The sequence below is a fragment of the Heterocephalus glaber genome, unplaced genomic scaffold (genome assembly GCF_053883595.1).
Source record: "Heterocephalus glaber isolate CG9 unplaced genomic scaffold, H.glaber_assembly_v1.0 deba00001532, whole genome shotgun sequence".
Lineage (NCBI taxonomy): Eukaryota > Metazoa > Chordata > Mammalia > Rodentia > Bathyergidae > Heterocephalus > Heterocephalus glaber.
In genome coordinates this window covers 88484-110711 of record NW_028258330.1, presented here as the reverse complement: position 1 = coordinate 110711, position 22228 = coordinate 88484, and the positions used below count along the sequence as shown (strand labels likewise).

Genomic DNA, 22228 nt, shown 5'->3' with positions numbered 1-22228 from the left:
TCCAGGGGTGGGGCGGGGCGAGGAGGCGCGGGGCGGGGCCCAGGACCCAGGTCGGGGTGCGGCCGGGTTAGGGGCGCGGAAGGAGGTGGGTCAGGGGCGGGGCGGGCCGGGGCAGGGCCGGGCCAGAGCGGATGGGGCGGGGGCTGATCAGGGCGGGGCTGGAGGGGCCAGGCGTGGTTGAGGACCAGGGGGCGGGGTGGGATGGGGCGGAGACGATCCCCCAGCCAATGAACATCCACGTCGGTCAGGCGGAGCGTCTGTTGGGTTAGCTGTGTACCTGAGGTTTTCTGTGCAGCTTGCTGTTTACGGGTCTTGGGCTAGCGTTTTCGTCAAAGAGCCCGAGAGCTAGGCAGCCAAGGGGAAGACCCCAACCTTCAAAGAAGAGCTGGGAGGCACAAAACTGAGCTGCTTGTCTTTCCATCATCTAGTCAATAAGTGTACTTTTATTGAGCATCTACGAGTGACAGACGTTGTCCTGGGGCGTAGAACACAGCAGTGACAATAGACGGTAGAAGATCCTTGATGCTCCTGAAAGATACAGACCAGAAGACAATTTAAAACCCTCAAATAGAGGTATTTGTAACTGTGAATGTGAAGGAGAGCAGGCCCGGGCGTTGTGGGCTCAGGAGCGCAGGGGGTTGGCCCGGGGGCAGGGAAGGCGGGAGTTGTGCTGGGAAGGGAAGGGGCGGTGTGAGGCCCGACAGGGAGAGAGGAACCAGGGACCCTCTGTCTTGGAGAGCGCTGCGCAGTCTCTTTTAAGACAAGGTCTTACTATGTTACCAGATTGGGCTCAAACACCTGAAAGCGATCGTCCTGCCTCATCCTCTTGAGTAGCTGACCCTACAAGTATGTGCCACTGTACATGGCTACATGTCATTATAAGTGACATTAATCTTAATCGCTTGGTTCAGGTGTTGACTACTAGTTTTCTACACTGCACAGTTTCAGTTTTTCTCTTTCCATGCTCTGTTCTTGGAAAGCAAGTTAGTAAATCTAGCCCACACTCAAGAAGGATTAGATTAAATTCCACCTCCTGGAGGGGTAAATATTTATATATATTATTTAGAATTCTCTGTAAGGAAGATCTACATCTTACCCTCCGTTCATGTATTTGTTCAATTATTTATTCATACAAGCATAGAGCCCTGTATATTTATCTTATACTCTTGATTGTAACCTAAGGCTGTTATTTATTTCATTGCTCAGATTGTTCCAGCTTTAGCCACTGGGGACTCATCCAGATTGGTCCCCTTGGGATAGCCTCATCTTTTGATTAGTCTTTGACACCATACCATATTCCAGGGTCCTCTTATATTTTCCTTGTCCCAGTCTTCATATCAAGCCATATCTCCCAGGGACCCTGATTCCTTTCACTGGATAATCATATTTAGAAGCTAAGATCTGAGTGGGACTGTGTTGTTATTGGGGGTCACTACTTCCAGGCCTTTTCAGTGGAAAGGCTCAAGAAATAAGCCTATAAAATACTCATGTATACAGACATGTCTATTGATATCTATCTAGTCTGTATATCTGTCTATTGTCTGCGTACCAACCTCCCTATATGCCTATTAAACCAAACACGAGTTCACACTGATGCTCCAGTCTAAGTCCAACACTGTAGGCTTCATTCTAGCTGTCTCCTCTTCTTTGAATGTTTTCCTTGGATAGTGAGAAATCTGGCTCCCACTTCTCTCATTTATTTACTTATCTATTTGACCCTCATATAGATGAAAAGTGCTTTCAAAATTGCTTAAAACCTAGAGTGCACTGTTTATGTGCATTTGTTCAGCTTCACAATTCCCAGCCACAATGCAAACTTCCCAAGTGACTTAGCTCCTCCCCACCATCTTCAGTGAGATTTTTTCATACCTTTCTAGTACAGTAATAAATTTATTATTTGTCACCCTCTGTTTTCCATATTAGGGCCTTACTGTCCTGGTTGGTTACTTTTTAATTTGCATACAGTAAAGTTCATGCTGTACAGAAATGACAAGTGTAGAGCATTGCCGTATATCCTAGGGCATGCCAGTAACCTACATAACTCTTCCTGCACCACAAAAGCTCCTGTGTGTCCCCTTTGCCGGTATCCGTTCTCTTCTCTCAGTCCCTGGCAAATTCTGATCTGTTTTCTGTCCCTATCATTTTGTCTTTCCTAAGATGTTATATGGAAAGAACTCTATACTATGTAGATTTTGGGATTTGACATCCTTCACTTAGCAAAATGTGTCTAAGATTCATTCGTGTTTTCTTTTTCTTTTTTTTTTTTTGGAACTGAGGAATCGAACTCGGGTCCTTGCGAGGCAGGCAGGAGAACCACTGAACTAAATCCCTGGCCCCTTATTTGTGTTTTCATATGAATCAGTAGCTCATTCCTTTTGGCAATTGTGGAGCTACTATAAATGTTTCCATACATTATTTGTGTTTGTTTGAACCTAAGTTTTCTACTAATTTTAATAAATACCTGTGAATGGAGTCACTGGGTTGTAGGGTAAGTGTTTAACTATAGAAGACAATGCCAAACTGTCTTCCATAGAAGCCGCATGATCTTGCATTCCCTACCACCCTATGTTAAAGGCTCTTGAGAGGCCCAGGACCCTAGTTCAGTGTTGGTTCCTGAAGAGATTTATATTAACCCTGGTAGGGTAAAGGACCAGGTCCCATGGGTCATGAAACAGAACATCCAAAGGTGGTCCAGGACCCTAGGGCTATTATCAATAGCCTGGAACTCCTGGAACCCTGAGTCACATGCACATGTGAGGTTTAATTACAGAGGGGATCTACTGGGGCAGGGGTGTCCCATGATTCATTTGAGCCTGTGAGCTGCATAAGAGCAGGGCTGGGCCCCTTTTATTCCCTGCTGTGGACTTATGCCTTGTGTACTTTTCTACACACGTGTATACATGCACATGTGTGTACTGTGTAAATGTTTGTTGACTGAATGAAAGAACAGAACCAGGCCTGCAAAGGCCTTCCAGCTCTCACCTCCTGCATTAGTCAGCTTGTGCAACATATGTAGACGGGTGGCATAAACAACTGAAATTTATCTTCTCATAGTTTTGGAAGCTAGAAGTAGAGGATCAGGGTAGGGCAAGGCTGGTTCTCTGAGGCCTGTCTCTGGGGCCTGAGACAGCTGCTCCTTCTCTGCTCACACAGTTAGTGGTGGCTAAGAACAAGCATGCCCATTCAGTGTCTTAAAGGAGATTCCCAGCCTCTCTCTAGTTATTTCTCTTTCTCACACAGGCAGGTATTAACCCAACAAAGGAACTGTCTGTTCTTCATGCTGTTTTTCTTCAGCTACCACCACACACACACACACACACACACACACACACCACATAGCTCATATTCACAACTTCACACTTACATACACCTGCTATGCACACACCCACAGCCCTCCAACATACTCTTCACTGTGTGCACACCCACAATATGCAATCCCACCAGACACCCTTAGCAGTACATACCCACGCCTCAACCCCATTTCTTACTGATGCAAACACATTGCTGTAAACTCCTATACACATATCTCATTCCTCAGTACAACCCCACCACTTACACACCTCACCAGACACAAATACCCCACTAATAAACTCCTACTATAGACACAACTTCACACACATCACACCACACAAAGCAGACTATTCATGCACACATCCTTACACAAACTCTCCCTGCACACACGATCCCCATAGTCATACAACTGTGCTATACACAGTTGCACAACACACATTTCACCCACTACACACCAGTAGACAAGTATGCTGTGGCATTCACACACATTATACACGCTGTACTCCTCACCTATACATGCACACGACCACCTCCCTACACATGCACCCACACTCCCCAAACACCCATAACCTCAGCCTTGCCACTTGCCATTCTATATACCACACCCACACACAGACCACATCCACACCGGTGCACAGACACCATACAGACCCAGCCTGTTTCCCACACACACATGTTCAATCAACTCTTCATGTATCGAACACACATGTGCTCACACCTTGCCTCAGACATGTGCCTGGGCGTTCCTTTTCTGAAATGCTGAGGTCATTTCCTTCACACTGTGGGTCTCAAGTTCACAGCCTGCTCTCAAGAGCTGCCCAACCTGTGTAAATGTCATTTCTCACCATCTCTTGCTCAAATCCCTTCTTCAGCCAGGCATCACAATCCTTCTTTGGAGATTGCTGATACCGAATTACTTAGCACTCAGTGTTTAGCGCTCTGAGTTTGTGCTGAACTAAACTCACGTTTTCTCTGGAAATGTTCTCAACCCTTTTTGGCCCGATCGAATGTTCCATTCCTTCAGCTCCCAGTTTAGGAGCCACACCTGTGCAAGCCACTCCCTTATTTGACATTCTTTTTTTTTTAGACAGGTTCTCACTATGTAGTCCAGGCTGGCCTCAAACTCGTGGTGATCCTCCTGCCTCAGCCTCCTCAGTGCTGAGATTACAGGCATGCATCACCACAGCCTGCTGTTTGACATTCTTTTAGGAAGTGTTTATCTATATTGTACCATACTCCTTGCTTATGTATTAGGATGTCAGAACTGACACTTTGGCCTAAGTCAGTAGATATTGGATACCAAAGTAAGCATGAGACTCACTGAAATTTTCAAAGTAGCTAGTATCTTTTGTTTAACTTTTGAACTTCCTTGCCTAATTCAAGAATATAATATTGTCGGGCCGGGGATTTAGCTCAGTGGCACTGCACCTGCCTCACAAGTGCATAGTCCTGAGTTCAATCTCCGGTACTGCCAAAAAAAGAATATAATATTGTTGAGAAAGTGGAGATAGAGATGGGGTGTTCATTTGCAGTTCAGGGAATGGAACCCACGGCCCCATGCATGCTAAGCAAGTGTTCTGTCACTCAGCTATACCCCGACTCCATGGGATTACTCTGGAAAGAGCACTGCAGGCTGTGATCCTGGCCCCTGGGGGAGGTAGAGGAATGGCTCCTCTGGCAACCTCGTGTGTAGGTACAATGGTAAACTGGGAGTGGAGGTTGACCTGTAGACTGCAGAGAGCATGAACATTTGACAGGGCTGGGCCAGGGGAAAAGGACAGTGAAGGAGATGGAAGGGATGTGGATGGGATGTGGGACAGAGGCTGACCTGGAGCTGTCTAAACCCTTCCCAGGAGTGCTGCCTGAGAGAGAAAGGGTACCTGCTGGTGAGGGCCACTGGTAGTAAGGTCTGGGGGGAAGTCCTCTGGAAAACAAAACAAAACAATATTTGGATGTTCTGGATGGGTCCAGAAAGGGCCTCTGAAGTGTCCACAAGGTAGGCAAATGTGGCCTGGAAGTTGTGGAGCATACTCATGGCAGGAGCAGTCTCTAGCAAAATGAGAGATTCCCTGCCCTCTCCCCTATCTTCCCCAATTTACAAGGGGGGAAAAGTATGGAAGAAAAGAGGTCATCCATCCATCCTCCATCCCCACCAGAGGCCCATCTGGGACAGGTGGGTGCTGGGCAGGCCTATACTTGCACAAACAAATGTGGCTACTCTGCTGAGCCAGTCCTCTCACACTTCTGATACAGAGTATGTGTGTGACTTAGGGTGTGCATGCAGTAGTCTTCTGGGAGTGAGCAGAAAAGGCTGGAGTTTTCATCTAGCTTGGAAGAAAAGCTTCCAACTCACACCGAGTCAGTGTTAAAAGAACAGCAGATAACTGAGCAGTTCATTTTGTTCTAAACCCCAGTGCCATGTGTGTTCAGTACACTCCTATTTCCTGTGAAGTTGTTCTCCAGTGTTTACATCTATCTGGAGTTCCAGGCATGGCCCTTGGGTGTCAAATCTGCCACATGGCAGCATGGGGTGTGGTGGACCTGGACAGAAGCAGTGTGGCCCAGACATTACCACTATGGACCTCACATGGCCATTTCACCAAGTGGGTCTTTCATGTCCTCGTTTGGGATGAAGGTATCAGAAAATGTTGAGAAATCCTTAAATATTAACAATTTTTTAGTCAATAGAAGGCCTCAGTGTGCACCAAGCATAAGACCTATTTCTGCCTTGGCCTGGGCTGTTTGTCTTTCCAGGAGGAAGGCTTCAACCCTCCAACTTCCCACAATATTTGGTCATTACCAGAAGTTAAATATAACAATAGAGCTACCTTTGTTCTTTACTTTTTTGTGGTGTTGGGGATTGAACCCAGGGCCTCGCTACAGAGCTCTTTTTAGAGAAGCAGAGTAAGTATCTTAACAATGTTTCTTGAAGCCCTGTCTACATAGTCCTCAAAGTTATTTTATTAACGTGTTGGGCTGATTTTATTGTTTTCAACTACAGACTTTGAGGCAGGCAGACAAAAAAATGAAATAGACATCCCTAATTATTAGTAACTTAGCAAGTGTGATAAAGGTATTAGACACCAACAAATTAACCAGGTTTTTATTTCAGAGGGCCTATGGTTAGATAGAGGTGTGTGTGTGTGTGTGTGTGTGTGTGTGTGTGTGTGTGTGTGTGTGTGTGTGTGTGTTTGGGGTTGGAGGGTTATGGACTCATGAAATAATGTGTAAATTTATTATCAATTGAATAGATCAGATTTTAGAGGAAGATGTCACTTTTTCAGATTTCTCCGATTAGTGAAGTAACTTCAACTGTTGAGCTAGTTGTTGGTATGTCAAATTGAGCAGCAATTCTCTTAGATAAGAAAGTGAATTCAGTGGCTCGTTTTATTATCATAAATATTAATGGAAATAGAAATACATGTGCCAGGATGCAGCTTGCTTCTTCACATTGAACAAACATCTCATCTTCCTTCTTGCCTCTCTCTCTCCACTGCTTAGTGATGTGGCCAAACCAGGACCCACTCTCCTCACAGAAGTAATGATTTAGCTTCTGTGACTAGCTCTTGCCAATGAGATATTAGACAGCATGTTGCAAACCGAGGCTTAGTATTTACTCACTGGGTTCGGCTGCCTTGCAGTGCCCCTGATTGGAACCCAGCCACCATGATGAGAGGAAGCCCTGTTAGCCCCATGGAAAGGCTCTGGGACCTCATGGCAAGTCAGTCTGCTCCAGGCATGGGCCCTACAGCCCAGCTTGGCTCCTTGCTGACAGCCAGCACAAACTGCCAGCTTATGAGTGTGGCCCTTTCAGTTTCTTCACAACCAAGAATCCCAGCTAATGCTGCAAATAAGTGATTGCTGTTATTTTAATCCACTAAGTTTGGGGAATTACATGTGGGTTTTTCAGTAATAGATTACTGAAACAGCCCTTGATTTCTCTTTTCTTCCCTTTTTGTAGTACTGAGGATCAAATTCAGGGTCTCTAGGTACTCTGCTACTGAGCTAAACCTCTAGCTCTAGTAATTGCTTTTGTATTGCTTTTAGTTTCTCTTCAACTGACTGCAGCTACTTTTGCCCTCTTAAATATTTTTTAAAATTTATTTTCTTTTGCAGTGCTGGGGATCAAACCTAGGGCCTCTTGCATGCTAGGCACATGCCTTCCTTTTGTGTTCTCTCCCCTCAGTAAATACTCAATACTAGCAGTGGTGGTGAACCTATGGCATTCATGCTGCAGCAGGCTGTTTGTATTGTTGAAAGCTCTAAAAGGTTTGCCATCAGTGGCCTATAAAGTTCACTTAAAAGAAAAAGCCTTTCCTAATAAAGGCACATTTCAAATTCTACTAAGGATATTTTCCATCCTAGGTATTAGACACTACAGTTTGTAAACTGTACTTTAAAAAAGATTTTCTCCATTAAATGGATCTTTCAAATAAATGGGCATTTCTCAGCATTCAACCATCTGTCCACCATCATTTCCAATGAGCAAGGCAGTGTGGGTTACCAGCTGCTCCCTGAAGATTGGCCAGTCAGAAATGAGCATCATCATCACTGTATCACAGAGTTCTGTTTGCTCTGCTGGATGGCGGGAAGTACAATTCAATGTGGTGGGGAAAAAAGTAAACTTTAAAAAAAATCAACTAGCTGATGAGCTGTCCCTTGATTAGGGGAAGTGGGAATTTTGTTTAATTAGAAAAAAACTTTCATAGGAATAGGCAATCATCCTTCACTCAACAAATAGAGTGCCTGCCACGCCCACCGGGACCACTCAAGTGCAGCATGGCCTGCTGCCAGGGAGGCAGCCTGCACCATACCACTCATGTGTGGACACAGGAACGCGGGGTTGGGAGAGCTGTTGTGGACCAAGTTACATTGGCAATATCTTATTAGCATCTGAGCACAGATGCTGATGGGCTGATGACACCTATATGTGAATCTAAACAGGTAAATTTCTTAAACTCTAAGCACCAATAAAATGACCAGTGATTCCTTTAAGCACTAAAAACTATTTTTTTCTTTTTTAGTACTGGGCATCGAACTCAGGACCTTGTGTGGTGCCACTGAGCTAAATCCCCAGCCCTAAAAACTGTAATATTAAAGGTGAACTATTTTGAATATTAAGTTAGCATTTCCTACATTGTCTAGTGGTTAAAGCCAGTTTACCTCCTGTGACTTTAAAAGATTTTGAGCTGAGTATCTTATCTGTAGGTCAGGCTCTTTCTCAGAAACAAAAAATGGGTGAAGGAGCATTTAGAACATTTTAAAAAGCTTTTCAAAATGAAAAAGTATGATAGCAATCAGGGGGAAAAAACCCAATAGAATCACTGGAAGACAAAAGTTGAAGAAAGCCAGGCATGATGGTCCATGCCTGTAATCTCAGCTATCTTGGAGGCTGAGGCAGGAGGATCACAAGTTTAAGGCCAGCCTCGGCTACACAGTGAGTTCATCAGCCAAGACTAAATAGAGACCTTGTCTTAAAAAAAAAAAAAAGAAAAGAAAAAGATCAAGGATGTAGCTTAGTGGTAGGCCTAGCATGTGTAAGGGGCCACAGTTAAATCCCCAGTACCCCCTTCCCCAAAGAAACCTCTAAGAAAAGTTAACAAAATAACAGAAGGCAAAACAGGAGAGAGAAAACAAAGTGGAGGATGAGTGGAGGAAGTCTAACATCTGTATAGGAATTCCAGAAAGAGAAACTGGCGGGGGGGGGGCGGGGGGGAACGGGGGGGATGGGGGACACCACACAAAAACAAAACAAGGAAGGCAGCTATTAAATAAATGCATTTCTCAGGACTAACGAATATAAAGTTTGACTGAAAGGGTTCAGAATGTCAAGCACACAGGATAAAAATATACCTTTGCCAAGGCACATCACCAGGGCCACTGGAGAAAAACAAGGTTCTAAGAGGAAAAAAACAAAAACAAAAGAAATTGGCCACATGACTGCTAGAAGACTGTAGGCGTAAGACCTTTGACATGCCCATGACAATACTATCCAAAGACATAAGGAATTATTTACCTCCCACATACATTTACAGAGAACCTATATAGGAATGCATACCACAAAGAGAGAATAAACAAAGGGAACACAGAGAACAAGATATCCAACCCAAGAGCAGAGAACCACCAGGATGGGCTATGCAGCAGGTACAGGGCCACCAGGTCAGCCTGGAGCAGGGGCCAGGGCTCTGAGGGGCAGAGTCCAGGGAACCAGCTTCATGGATATCTCTCATGGCTGAGACCATGAAGATGCTGTGTTCTTAACACAAATAGCTTCAACAGAAGCTTCATGACTCTCCATCATCCTCAGCCAGACTGTTTCCCAAAGCTGATATGCAGAAATAAACCTCCTGAATTTAATGAATCCCACAGTCATACTTCAACATGCAGATACACTTGGAGCTAATAAAGTGAGGGGCTTTCAGGGCAGGTAGGTTTTGCCACTTTTTTTTTTTGGTACCAGGGATCGAACTCAGGACCTTGCACTTTTGAGGGAAGGGAGGCGCAGTGCCACTGAGCTAAATCCCCAGCCCGGTTTTGCCACTTTTTGACTTATGTATTTCAAGTAGTGCTTTTTCAAAATGAAAACATTTCCAAACTTAAAAAATTGAATGAAAAATGTGCATGACATGTAGCATGGATACATTTTGGGAAGCTTAACTATATTATATATACATGTTAATATGCTCACTATAAGTATTTAAGAGTTTGTGATATAATTTTTTTGTCTGGTGCTGAGGATGGAAGCCAGGCAAGCACTCTATCACTGAGTTACATACCCAGCCATGGAAAATGTTTATTGTGAGTTGCAAAGTTTGAAAGTGATGAACTAAGTACTTCTATGAGAAACTGCTTCCCTATGGCACTAACCCAGCATTCCCAGATCTAGTTGTCTGTGCATGAAGCAGACATGTACACAGGCGAGGGACATGTCCATCTTGTGTTAGTCCACTTGTGTCTACTCTAGACCTTTCTCTAACTAGTATTTGGGAAAGCCTCTGGACATTGAGAATTTCTGCTTTGTAAGAGCCTGCCACTATGGAAAAACTGAAAAAAAAAAATTACCAAACACCACTGTTATATCATTGTTTAATTTTTAAGGAATATTGTTCTAAACCAAAAACATTATTAATAAAAACCATAGTTTTTATTCCAAAGTTTCCAAACATTCCAAAGTTTTAAAATTTCTTCTGTGACATTCAAGTCAGAAGGTAAAAAGGATGAAGTTCTTCCCTGAGGAAGGTGCAAATGGAATGTGGAACACTATGAAGACAAGGATGTTTAATCTCCTATCGTCCCCCAGATCATTTTGGCTAAGAACTGCTCACATAACTTTCCAGAAGCTATCTTGCTGAGATTTGCTACCATGACATAGGAGTCATTTACCAGTCAGCATGATGAATGTGACACTACCTGCACCCACCCTGTGGGACAGCTAAAAGGATGAGGCCTCGGCATTACATGTCAATTCATCTACTAGAGAAATCATGCACATAATTATTTTTGCCAAAATCCTACAAACTTTAACAACTTTTAATAGCTAAAATCCAATCAAAGCATATAGGCACCATACCTGGAATACACCCTGTTCACAGGTCTTTAGCTTCATTGTAACAGTACTCTAGGGCAGTCAAGGCACAATCGTATCTTTAAAAATCAAGTCAGAGTAAACACAAAGGACATCTACACAAGGCAGAGAATCCAGTTCTTAGACATAAAACTGGCTTTTAGGTTCAGATACAGTATAGAACTTGATTCTAAGTATCATTCTTAAGAGTTACAGCTATACTCGTCCAAACATACAGTCTAATATCTACATCAGTACTTAATGTAAAAACAAAACCAAAACCGAAGTAATATTTCTTTTATTAACTGCTTCACTTCAACCTTGGTTAGTGGAATCATGAGACTGTGTAGCCTAACAATTCTGGGAAAACTTCTCATTACAAGGTGATGCCTTGCTATTGGAAGTATTAATTAAACTCAAAATGAACCCTGAATTAGATGCAGTGATGAATTAGATACAATGACGGTTCTGCAAATGTAGAAAACATTTAAGATTTAATAGAGTCACTCAAATATTAAAATGGCACGGTGGAAATGGTTCATAGCAAAACTTAATTTTCTATTAGTTTTATCGTATGGGTGAAACTACTTAGTTAAGAGAGAACAAATGGGGCTGGGGTGCATGATTAGGCTCCACAGAAGCAGTTCTCTTATGGACCCATAGGAGGAAAAGGACTTTTTGGTGCCTTGTGGCTTGCACTTATCCCCAGCAAGTCTTGTCCTCTCAATTCCGTTGTGTGCCTGGGAAAAAATATTTCCATACGAGGCACAACTACAAGAATGTTATGAGCTCGTTTTAAAAAAGTAAGCACCATATGTTGACTTTAACAGCTATTTTTTTAACCCTAACAATCTATTTGTCATGTAAACACCACAGAAAAATCACCCCCTTCAAAAAAGCTCATGCAGAAGCATTAGATTCATAACAGAAAGTACACACCCAAAGCAGGCAAAGATACGGTTTGTTTAAAAATCCCAAATAATTTTACTATGAAATGTATAGATTTGCATGATTTAGTATTTATTTCATATTAACCAGATCCAATTAATCTGATAAATCTCTACTATAAATGTATTATCTATTTAGAGTAACTGTTTTAAAAAATTATCTGTTTTTAAGCCATACAACCTGCATTTGCATATCCAGGTGTAAGCTATCCTGCTTTGTACCATAGAGCCAAAGTACTAAATGATTAAAAATACAATTTTTTGGGCCAGGGATTTGGCTCAGTGGTGCCTGCACCTGCCTCACAAGCGCAAAGTCCTGAGTTTGATCCCTGGTACCAAAACAAACAAACAAACAAACAAACAAAACCCCACAAAAACAATTTTTTAAAATCTCAAATTACAGACTAAAAAAATGATGTATTTCCTCCAGTTTTTTGAACTACAGCACTAAAAGTAACCTGTATTAACATAATCTGGATTTTCAGATATAACTACAATTCAATGATTAGTTGTAAAAAGCAATGGGGTTGGGAAGACCCTCACAAATTGGCTATTAAATCCTAAATCAAATTATTTCAGAATGGCTTAACTCATCTTAGCTTCAACCCTGGAAATACTCTAAAGTTTGGAATTGCGCCTTTTTATGTGCTTCAAATAGACAAACTGACTTTACAATCGATATTCTGTAAGAGAGCAGGTAATTCTAACACAGAAGAAACTATATAATGTGGAATGGGGGATGTCAGAGGCATGTTTCCACTCTTGTTTATCCAGACTGTAGCTTTCAGCCCTGCATTGAGACCTCCTTGTATATCAGTTTCTAGTGTGTCGCCAACCATCACACAGTCCCCAGGCTGTACTCCAAGGAGATCACAACAGTGATAAAATATGGAAGGTGCTGGTTTCTCCTCTTTCTGCTCTCCACCTACAACAATAGCATCAAAGTAGGACTGACAGGCACAAGCCTCGATCTTTTCCCGCTGTGTCTGTCTGTCACCATTTGTTAACAAGAGTAGGCGGACCTCCTTTCGAAGTTCTGTGAGCATGGCTTTGACATCTTCAGCTAGGGTCATATGCTGTAGACGAGTAGACTTCCACAAGAAATAACATTCCTCAGCCAATCTCCTGTTGTCCTTACCACCTTTTGTTTCCCGGATTGCTTCTTCCCAGTGGGAAGTCCTTAGGTCTGTAATGCACATATTGTAAGGATGAAAGGATTCTTTGCTGAGTTTAACTTGTACTTTATCACAGATGATTTCAGCTTCTTCTTTATAATGATATTTTGATTGTAATAGCTTTATTACCTAAACAAAGGAAAATAACTTGGTTAATGTACTTTGTAGCTAGCCATGGTGGCACATGCTTGTAATTTCAACACTCTGAGAGACTGAGGCAGGATTTTAAGTTTGAATCCAGACTGGGCAACGCAGTAAGACTCTCTCTCAAAATAAAAAATAAAAAAGGGCCAGGGATGCAGCTCAGTGTGCAAGCCTTGGATTTTACACACACACACACACACACACACGCAGAGCACTTTGTCTTTAACAGTCATGCCCCAAGAAGTTGTGGCTCTACAGTGGCTGGCAGAGTCTGAAGCAGCTCCATCCCCAGTTGGTGGAAATTGGCCTTGGTTTTAGAGGGATCATGGTGAGGATTCCTAACTTCTCTAGACAACTCCTTCATATATGTAGATGTACACACACATATGTGTGTGTGTGTGTGTGTATATATATATATATATACCCAATTTCTATTCTAAGAAGGTTCTTCATACATAGCCATAGCCAATAACAAGCTACCTTCTTTTTTTGGTGGTGCTTGGGGTAAAACCCAGGCCCTCTTACATGCTAGCCATATTTTCTACTGAGCTAACCCCCAGCTCATCAAGCAGGTGCTTTTTAATCCCATCCAGGTATGTCACTCATCTCCAAAGAAGCTGACTTTCTTTGGCTCAAATCCTGAGACAGGCTTCAGCTGCAGGCCGTTCATTTAGGAGGTGGCCCCAGGAAGTGCTGAGGTGTGTGGGGAATATGACAGTATGACAGGTAGGGGAGGAATCTAATATAGATGTATTGGTGAGCATCTTACCAAGGGGTGAGGAGGGGCGGTGTCTGGGGAAGGACACAGAATTTTTTCCACCTGTCCTTCCTAAAGGTAACAGCGTGGTATTTATCCACCAGTTTTTGCCCCTTGTTAGTTGTACACTGCTCCTGGGGCAACACTTTAGCCCCAGCCTATATGCATGAATGGTTCTGTAGCCAAATAAAGTCCGTAGCCAGAGAAGCCTTGCTCTATGAAGCCATAGGCAACAGTTCCTATGGCATGACCTCAAAGGCTCTTTGCAGGCTGGTTCCAGATGGCCCCTCCAGTCTCATCTCTGAGCATCTTCCCTGACATGCCTTCCATAGGGTCTGCTGTTGAAGCAAAGCAGTCCAGTAAGTTAAAATGTGTTGCCCTAAATGAAACTGGGATTAAGCGACATTCTACTCACACCAGAAACTCAATTCACTTACTGAAAAGGAAAAAGAGATTAAACATACACATTTTTCTTCCCACAGCGTTTAAGAATCCTTTACAACAAAGGAAAAAGGATTATTTTTCAGATTCTTTGTGTTAATTAGAAAACTCTTATTAGCTCAAGAAAAATATACTGGCCCTAAAACTTTTAAGTGAAGGTAAGACACTGAAAAATTTTGCTTTATAAAGTTAAATTTCAATTAGCATATCAAGGTTTTCCAACCTCCATGGTTATGTCTTTTCTAGCAACAGTAACTAAATTACTCTTTTTTTGTTGTTTTTTTGGTACCAGGGATGGAACTTGGGACCTTCCGCTTGCGAGGCAGGTGGTGGAACCACTGAGCTAAATCCCCGGCCCTAAATTACTCTTTTTTTGAGAGGTGGTGTACTGGGGATTGAACCCAAGGCCTTGCACTGAGCTACATCCCTGGCCCTTTTTGTTTTATAAGGTTTTTTTTTGGTACTGGGGATCGAACTCGGGTCCTTCTGCTTTTAAGGCAGGTGGCGGAACCACTGAGCTAAATCCCCAGCCCAAATTCTTTTTTTTTTTGTACCAGGAATCGAACTTAGGTCCTTGCGCTTGCACAGCAACCGGCGAAACCACTGAGCTAAATCCCTGGCCCTTGGCCCTTTTTGTTTTGAGACAGGGCCTTGCTAAGTCGCCTAGGATGGGCTTGGACTTGTGATCCTCCTACCTCAGTCTTTCAAGTAGCTGGACTATAGGCATGGGCCACTGCACTCAGCATGCATTTTAATAATATTAACATTCTTAGGGGAAAAAATTTACCAGTCATTCACATGTTAGTTCAAACAGAAATAACACCTAGGTTTAATCAATATACATTATTATAAACTTTCCTAGCCCCTGCATCGAGAGTATGAGAGGTTTCCAACTTGGAGTGTGAGGACATGGGTAAGGCAGGTTTGAAAAGGATTCTGACACAATGAGCCTTTAGGCCTGAAGAGGGTTCCTACTGTGATAGAGAGGAAGTATCAATTTACAGATTAAAACAAACTCAAAGGTGCTTTCTGAACATATACAAAAAAGGAAGCACTATCTTCTACTTTCTACTCTCAGAACTAAAGTTACTGTCATAAATACTAGTTTAGCTAAGTGGATTTTAAAAGATTTTTTGAGGGCTAGTCTGGGAGCCATGTAACACCTAGTAACACTTTTAAGTATTTTCTGAATAATGATTATTTAGATGTGAAGGAGCTGCATTAAGTATGATGAGTGCCTGCACACAGAACAGCAATGCAAGCAGCCCTTGTTACTTTTGTAGTTCAGGTTTTTGCTCAAATATCATTGACTCAATGCGGTAAACTTTGGTCTATTTAAAATTGCAATTCCAGGGCCAGGGATTTAGCTCAGTGGTTTCACCTCTTCTGTGCAAGTGCAAGGACCTGAGTTCAATCCCCGGTACCAAAAATACAACAACAACAACAAAAATAAAATTGCAATTCCATTCCCTGTCCACTTTTTCTAACATACCTAATATAAATATATTTATTATATTCATTGTCATTCCCACTAAAAGTAAATTCACAAATGCAGAAATCTTTTGCTTTGTTCAGTGAAAAACTATAAATTTCTGTAGGATTCCTCTTGTGTAGTGACACTGAAAGACAGACTTGAAGAGGGTGGAAAGAAATAACTTTCCCAGATGATGAAAAAATTAAAACCGATACACAGTCAGCATGAGTCCTTCTTCCCATGCCCAAAGCAAAAGTTGGTCCTTTCCTCATTCCTCCATAAGTAAATTACTAACATGTTACTTTTGAGCAGATCAACAATTATGATTGGTGTGGTACTCTCATATGATAAAGTATCCACACCAACTAATTCTATTCATTTTACAGGCTATTTATAAAGGAGGTGGTAATGCACCACGACTGGAGATCAGAATTTTTGCCCACCCACCCAGTATTTGTTCAATATTTGCCATGTGTCAACAAAGATAATTAAGATAGCATATTCCTGCTCAAGAAGCTCATTAGTTGCAAGTATCTGAGTTGCAAAAATTAGTAACAGCCTTTGATATTGTATTTAGAGATATCTAAACAACAAAGTGTGGTGCTAATGTAAGCGAGGGTACAAAGACTGGGAAGAAATATAGTCTTCTCTTTTTTTGAGTTAGAATCTCACTGTTGCCCAGGCTGGTCTTGAATTCCTGGGCTCATGTGATCCTCTGGCCTAAAACTCCCAGGTAAATTTTTGTTTTAGAAGTCACACTGTGGCAGAAATGTGGAGGATGAAATGAACCTGGTCAGACTGGAGAAAAGATGAAAACAACAGTCTAGATGAGAGATGAGTCCAGCTGAAATTAAGGTAAGAGCAAGGGGGATATTCACTGGCAGGGAGTAGAGAGGAATGGGAGAAAAAGGTGGATGGTGGTACAATTCATTGCGTGAACACTGGATGCTACATACTTCCCATGTATTGTATTAAATCTTCCTGACATGATTAATGAGAACTAATATCATTATTCAAATTTTATGAGGATCTGAGCCTTAGAATGGAAAGGTAACTTGTACTGGGAGAACTGTGACTCAAACTCAATGTGAAGATGGGGCAATCAACAGTGGAAGGTGTCAATAAAGGTGGTAAGACATATTCAAAGGACTTGCAATGTTGTTCAGTGGTGGCGCACTAGGCACAAGGCCAGGGTTCCAGCCCCACCACGTACATGCACGTGTATACACACAAACACACACAATGTCTAGGGATCCTGGTACTCTGAAAGGCTCTAATGTCCTGGCAAATCTATTTCATTCTAGTGGTGGAGACAGATGCTCCCTTGCAAAGATTCAGGAATAAACATGTGGGAGAGACATGAAGACAGGAGGAATAGATTTCTCCTAACAACAGGGCTGTCAAGAGAGGCCAGATCTACCATAGGAAGGAGAGTCCAAGAAAGGTGTTCGTTTCAACTTGTTAAAAGCATAAGACAGACATGAACATGCAGCCCGCGTGGAATGTGCCAAGAAGAAAAGGATGAAGAGGCGTAAGACCTGGGAAGACAAAAAACTACCTGATGGGGCTCAGTGGTTCCGACACCTGCCTCGCAAGCGCAAGGTCCCGAATTCGATCCCCGGTACCAAAAATAAAAATAAAAATAAAAGAATAAATTAAAAAAGCTATCTGATGAAGCAAGAAGCACCGGGCACTTGGGAGTCGATGACTGGCTTTGGAAAATGGTTTTTCCACATCTAAGAATTCTTCCATCTCTCCTGGAAGCTGAAGGTAGAGGGGAAAAAAAGCAGAGAAAGCCTAGGGGCACCCGCAGGAACAGTAAGGACAGACCTCCGGGGGTTTCCTTATAACAAATGCCAAGTCCGGGGTCAAGAGCGCGTGGCCCTAGGCCGAGTCTCACAGCCACCGAGGCCGCGCCGCGGGGACGCCGAAGGCCGAGACATCGGGAGGGGTCCCTGGGGCAGGGTTCCCGGGGCCAGGGCCCGGACCGATAACCCTGGGGCGAGGTCCGCCGGTTCGCGCACAACCAGCCCCGCGAGACTGGGGCGCAGGGAAACGAGGACGAGAGCGCGCAGGGCGGGCCATTACCTCTGACATGCCCCTCCGGCTCGCTCCGGCCGTGTCGATGAGTGTGTTGTCCAGGTCGAAGAACACGGCCCTCACGCGGGTCAACCCCATGGCCCAAGTGCCCGGCCACGGCCCGCTGTGCCACTTGCGCAGGCGTGAGGCTGCGGGAGAAAATGTAGACCGCCAGCAAGGCCAGCTGACCCAGCGCAGCAGCAAAGAGCCGCCGGCCGCTGAGCTAGTCCGCCGTGGCCTCTCTGGAACTCCCGCCAGCTACCGCGTACCTGAGAGGCTGAGAACGGGAAGATCCCGCGAGACTCCGGAATCTGTTTCACATCGCGCGTGCGCCTGGCAGGGTGTTCAAATTGTGGTCTAGACTTGTGGCTGCTCCTGTCTCGTCGCGTCGGTGGGGGTCGCCGCCCACGGAGGAAGACCACGGTTCCCTCTGGCCCCACGAGAGCAGCCTCCAGTCCCTGTATCCCCCGCTGGCCTTCGGTGTCTCTTTCGGCCTCTCCAGCGGTCTATCTTGACCGCCTCACCCTGGGCCTCACCGGTGCCGAGCGCCGCCTCGAGGTGATTTCCGGTGATTTCCAGCGAGTTCCGGCGCGCGGCGCTCCTGTCCAAAGCGAGAGCGTGGTCCTGCGGCTGGCCTGCGGCCAGCGCTCCCAGGGTAGCTAATTTTGCTGGACTCGGTTATGTTTAAATTTGAAAGTAAAGCTAAGAATAGAATTAATAACTTGGTTAACTCTTCTTCTGTTATCTTGGTATTGTAAAAACTCTTAGTGTTATTATCCCTTCATTCTTTTTATGTGCTGGAGTGTTGCAGAATTCCAAGAAATAGGAAAGACCAACGGGATTCAGGAGGACTTATTTCAGGTTTTAGGTGAACAACAGCTCAATTGACTTGTCCAAAAGAAGAGCTCAGAAAAACGGAAAAGTTTCAGTTTTATACATTTGGTCGAAAGGAGGGGTGGTCTTTCTAGTGACGTGAAACTGGGGAGGTGGGCAAGTGAGGTAACAGAAGGAAACAAAAAGCAAGTTTAGTCACGTCTCACATGATGACAGTTTTGTTCCTTGTGAACAGGACATAGTTGCCAATGTCAGAACAAGGAGTTACAGCTGGGGGGGGGGGGGTTGACCCTGTGTGTGTGTGGGGGGGCTTGATCATAGAAGGGGGGAACTGCCCAAGGCTGGGAAGAACTTGTTCTTCTTCTGCTTCAGGACTTTAAAAAAAAAAAATCCCGGATATCTTGTTATTTTGCCCAGTAATACATTGTTTTTAAGGAGAATTTTTTGGGAATTTTATTGAGATATAATTTGACAACAAAAAGAAACATAGCTCCCCCCACCCACACATACACTCTCACACACTGGGGAAGGAACCCAAACTTTCACACTGAGTTACATCCCTAGCCCTTTTTATTTTTTGTTTTGAGACAGGATTTAATTGCCCAGGCTGGGCTCAAATTTGTGATTCTACTGCCTTAGCCTCGGAGAGTTCTGGGCTTACAGGTGTGCACTACCACACCCATCTGAGAAGCACAGCTTTTAACTATAGAGTTTGAGAAGTTTTGAGAAATGTGCAGCCATGTAACTTGGCACCTCAATGACAACATTCTGGAAAGTTCTTTCATGCCCTTTCATATAAAGCATTGACTCAGAAGCATACATTCAAGAATCCTCACCAAAATATTAGCAAACAGAATCTGGCAGTATAGGAAAGGGAAAATGATATATAGTAAAACTTTGGTTTGCTAGCATAATTCATCCTGGAAATATGCTTGTACTCCAAAGCACTTTTATATCAAAGCAAATTTCCCCTTAAGAAATAATGAAACTCATGATTCATTGCATAACCCCCAAATATCAGTATAAAATAATTATAGTATTGTAATATAATACAAAGTAATAAAGATTCAAAATATAAAGAAAAATAGACAACCTGCACTTAACTAAAAATTTTTGTAGCTGGTGTGAGGGAGACCAGAGAGGAGGATCACTGGTATCAGCTCAATGGAATCTTTCTTTTCATGCAACTTTAACAAGGAACCTATCCAATGACACTCACTTTTGCCTGTTTTTAAAATTTCATGGAAATGTGACATTGATTGCATTGTCATTAAATAGATCCATCGATTGCACTGCTACAGCTTTACTCAGGTGGTGCTTTTCTACAAAATTTTACACACCTCCCTAATCTCATTTGAAGTGAGAGATTCCTTTGTCTTTTTCTCCTCCTCTGCCCACAAGATCTCCTCCATAACCTCTTAATGTTGGGAGATGATCATCCACAATCTCGAGGGTGGGGAAGGTGGAGGAGGGAAGGGAAGAAGAGGAAAGGAGAGGAGAAGAGAGAGATGTTTGCTTGTCCTGTGGAACACTTGCTGAACAAGTTACTCAAATTCAGGGTTTTATTGTGCACTGACCAAATAGAGTTCTTCCCAAAAGAGCAACATTGACTTATTTCCCAAAGTCTATTAAATACACCACTCTGAAGGAGTAACAAAGTTTACATGATATTGTTATATGCTGGAAATCAACTATCTGCAGGCATACACATCTTCTGTCCTCTGTATGGCAGGCACACCCGTCTGCCCTCTATTTCAGGCATAGGTATCCCCTGTTCTACTGCAGGTATATGCATCCCTTTTCCTCCTACTGTAGAAATATGCACACTTGTCCTTTCTTGCAGGTTTACAGATCCCCTGTTTTGTGCAGGGATATACAATCCCTGTCCTCTCTCTAGCAGACATACCCATCCCCCACCAGCATCCTCCTCTCTACTGTAGTGATATGCATCCCTGTCCTCTCTGCTGTAGGTATGCTCATTCTCTGCCCTCTACTGAAAGTCTACACAGTCCCTAGAGTCTACGTTGCAGAGTTACACATCCACTGCCCTCCTACTGCAGGCATATGCATCCTTTATTCTCTCTACTTTAGCCATAAACAGGTCCTGTCCTCTGTACACTAGGTCTACACATCCCCTGTCCTCTCTACTGGAGGCTTACACATCTGTCCTCCTGCAGAAATATGCATCCCCTATTCTTTTGTCCCCCTAAACCCTCATGCGGATGAGGTGGGACTTTCTTTTTCAGCGTAGTTAAATCTGGACTGTGTGATGCTGAGTTTAAGGGCATGTGATTACTAAATTACTACATGTGAGTGATTAATTTGGTACTCCCCTATTCCTGGTAGTCTGAATAAGATAAAAGGGGCAGAAAGATGCTGTTAAGCTCTCTTGTTACCTTTGCTACCTTGTGCATGCCATGTTGTTTCTCCTCTGTGATGCTTGTTTGCCATCCCTGCCTTGGAGCCAGCTGATTATGGACTGAAACCTCTACAAACTGTAAGCCAAATAAACCCCTTCCCCTCTAACTTTGGGTGTCGGGTATTTTGTCTCAGCAAGAGAAAAATAACTAACACAGAAATTTGGTACCAGAGAAGTGAGGTCATTGCCGTGACATTACCTGGCCATGTGGCTCAAGGGCTTTGGAGTTCACAACTTCCCACAGATTGCCAGGGATGCTGGGAGTGGAATTGTGGGATTTAATGTTTGCCCTGCTGGATTTTAGTCTTGCTTTGGTCCCATTCCTTTGCCTTTGCATCCTTCTGTTTGTAACTTTTGGAAAATAAATGTCTATCTTGTGCCAATGAATACTGGGTGTTTAACTTTTTCATTTATATAGGGGCTTGTAGCTAGGAGTTTGCTTTAAATCTCAGAGGAGACTTTGGACTTGGACTTTTTAGAAATGCTGAAACTGTTCGGACTTTGGCAACTCTTAGAAATGGACTAAATGCCTTTTGCATAAAGGAATGTACATTGGTTTTTGGGAGGTCAGGGGTGGAATGTTATGGCTTGTGTCTAGATGTCCCCCTAAAGCCTCATGTAGATAGAGCCTCATGTAGATAGAACCTCATGTAGTTGTTTTTCAGAGGTGGCTGATTCAGAGGTGTGTGATTGATTCATGGTGCCATGCTAGGCCCAAGGGCACTAGGATTAAGGATGTGAGTGCTACCCACCCTGAGTAGTCTGCATAAGACCAAAGAGGCAGAAAGATGCTGTTGAGTTCCCTTGCTGCTTTGCTACCATCTGTCCACCATGAACTATTGCCCCTGTGCCATGTGTTGCTCTGCCTTGGAGCCAGACTGAAATTTCTACAGAATGAAGTAAATAAACCTTTCCCCTTTAACTTCAGGTGTTGAGTATTTTCTCTCAGCAATAAGAGAAAAGTAACTAAGACAATCCTGTTCTGTTGCAACTTTATAAAGACCTTTTTGTGAGTCAGGAGATCAGTGGTATTTCTGGGCTGATTGTTTAAATGTGAATGCAAAGGGTAGTTCTTCCACATCCAATCACAAGCAGGAGGTTGA

The 22228-nt window shown here is 43.4% G+C and overlaps 1 protein-coding gene and 1 long non-coding RNA gene across 2 annotated transcripts; one reads left to right on the top strand and one right to left on the bottom strand.

The window, feature by feature from the left end:
* The first annotated feature begins 218 nt into the window (after positions 1–218).
* Positions 219–17456, top strand: LOC110347467 (uncharacterized). The gene is made up of 3 exons (XR_002392123.2): positions 219–573; positions 16544–16648; positions 17098–17456. It is a non-coding gene; the product is annotated as an uncharacterized LOC110347467 (long non-coding RNA).
* Positions 11138–18015, bottom strand: Nanp (N-acetylneuraminic acid phosphatase). Its single transcript, XM_021252166.2, has 2 exons — positions 17882–18015; positions 11138–13106 (listed from the first exon to the last, which is right to left on the bottom strand). Exons 1-2 carry the CDS (start codon positions 17969–17971, stop codon positions 12453–12455), a joined length of 744 nt encoding a protein of 247 aa, XP_021107825.1. The 5' UTR covers positions 17972–18015; the 3' UTR covers positions 11138–12452.
* Between the last annotated feature and the right edge of the window lie 4213 nt (positions 18016–22228).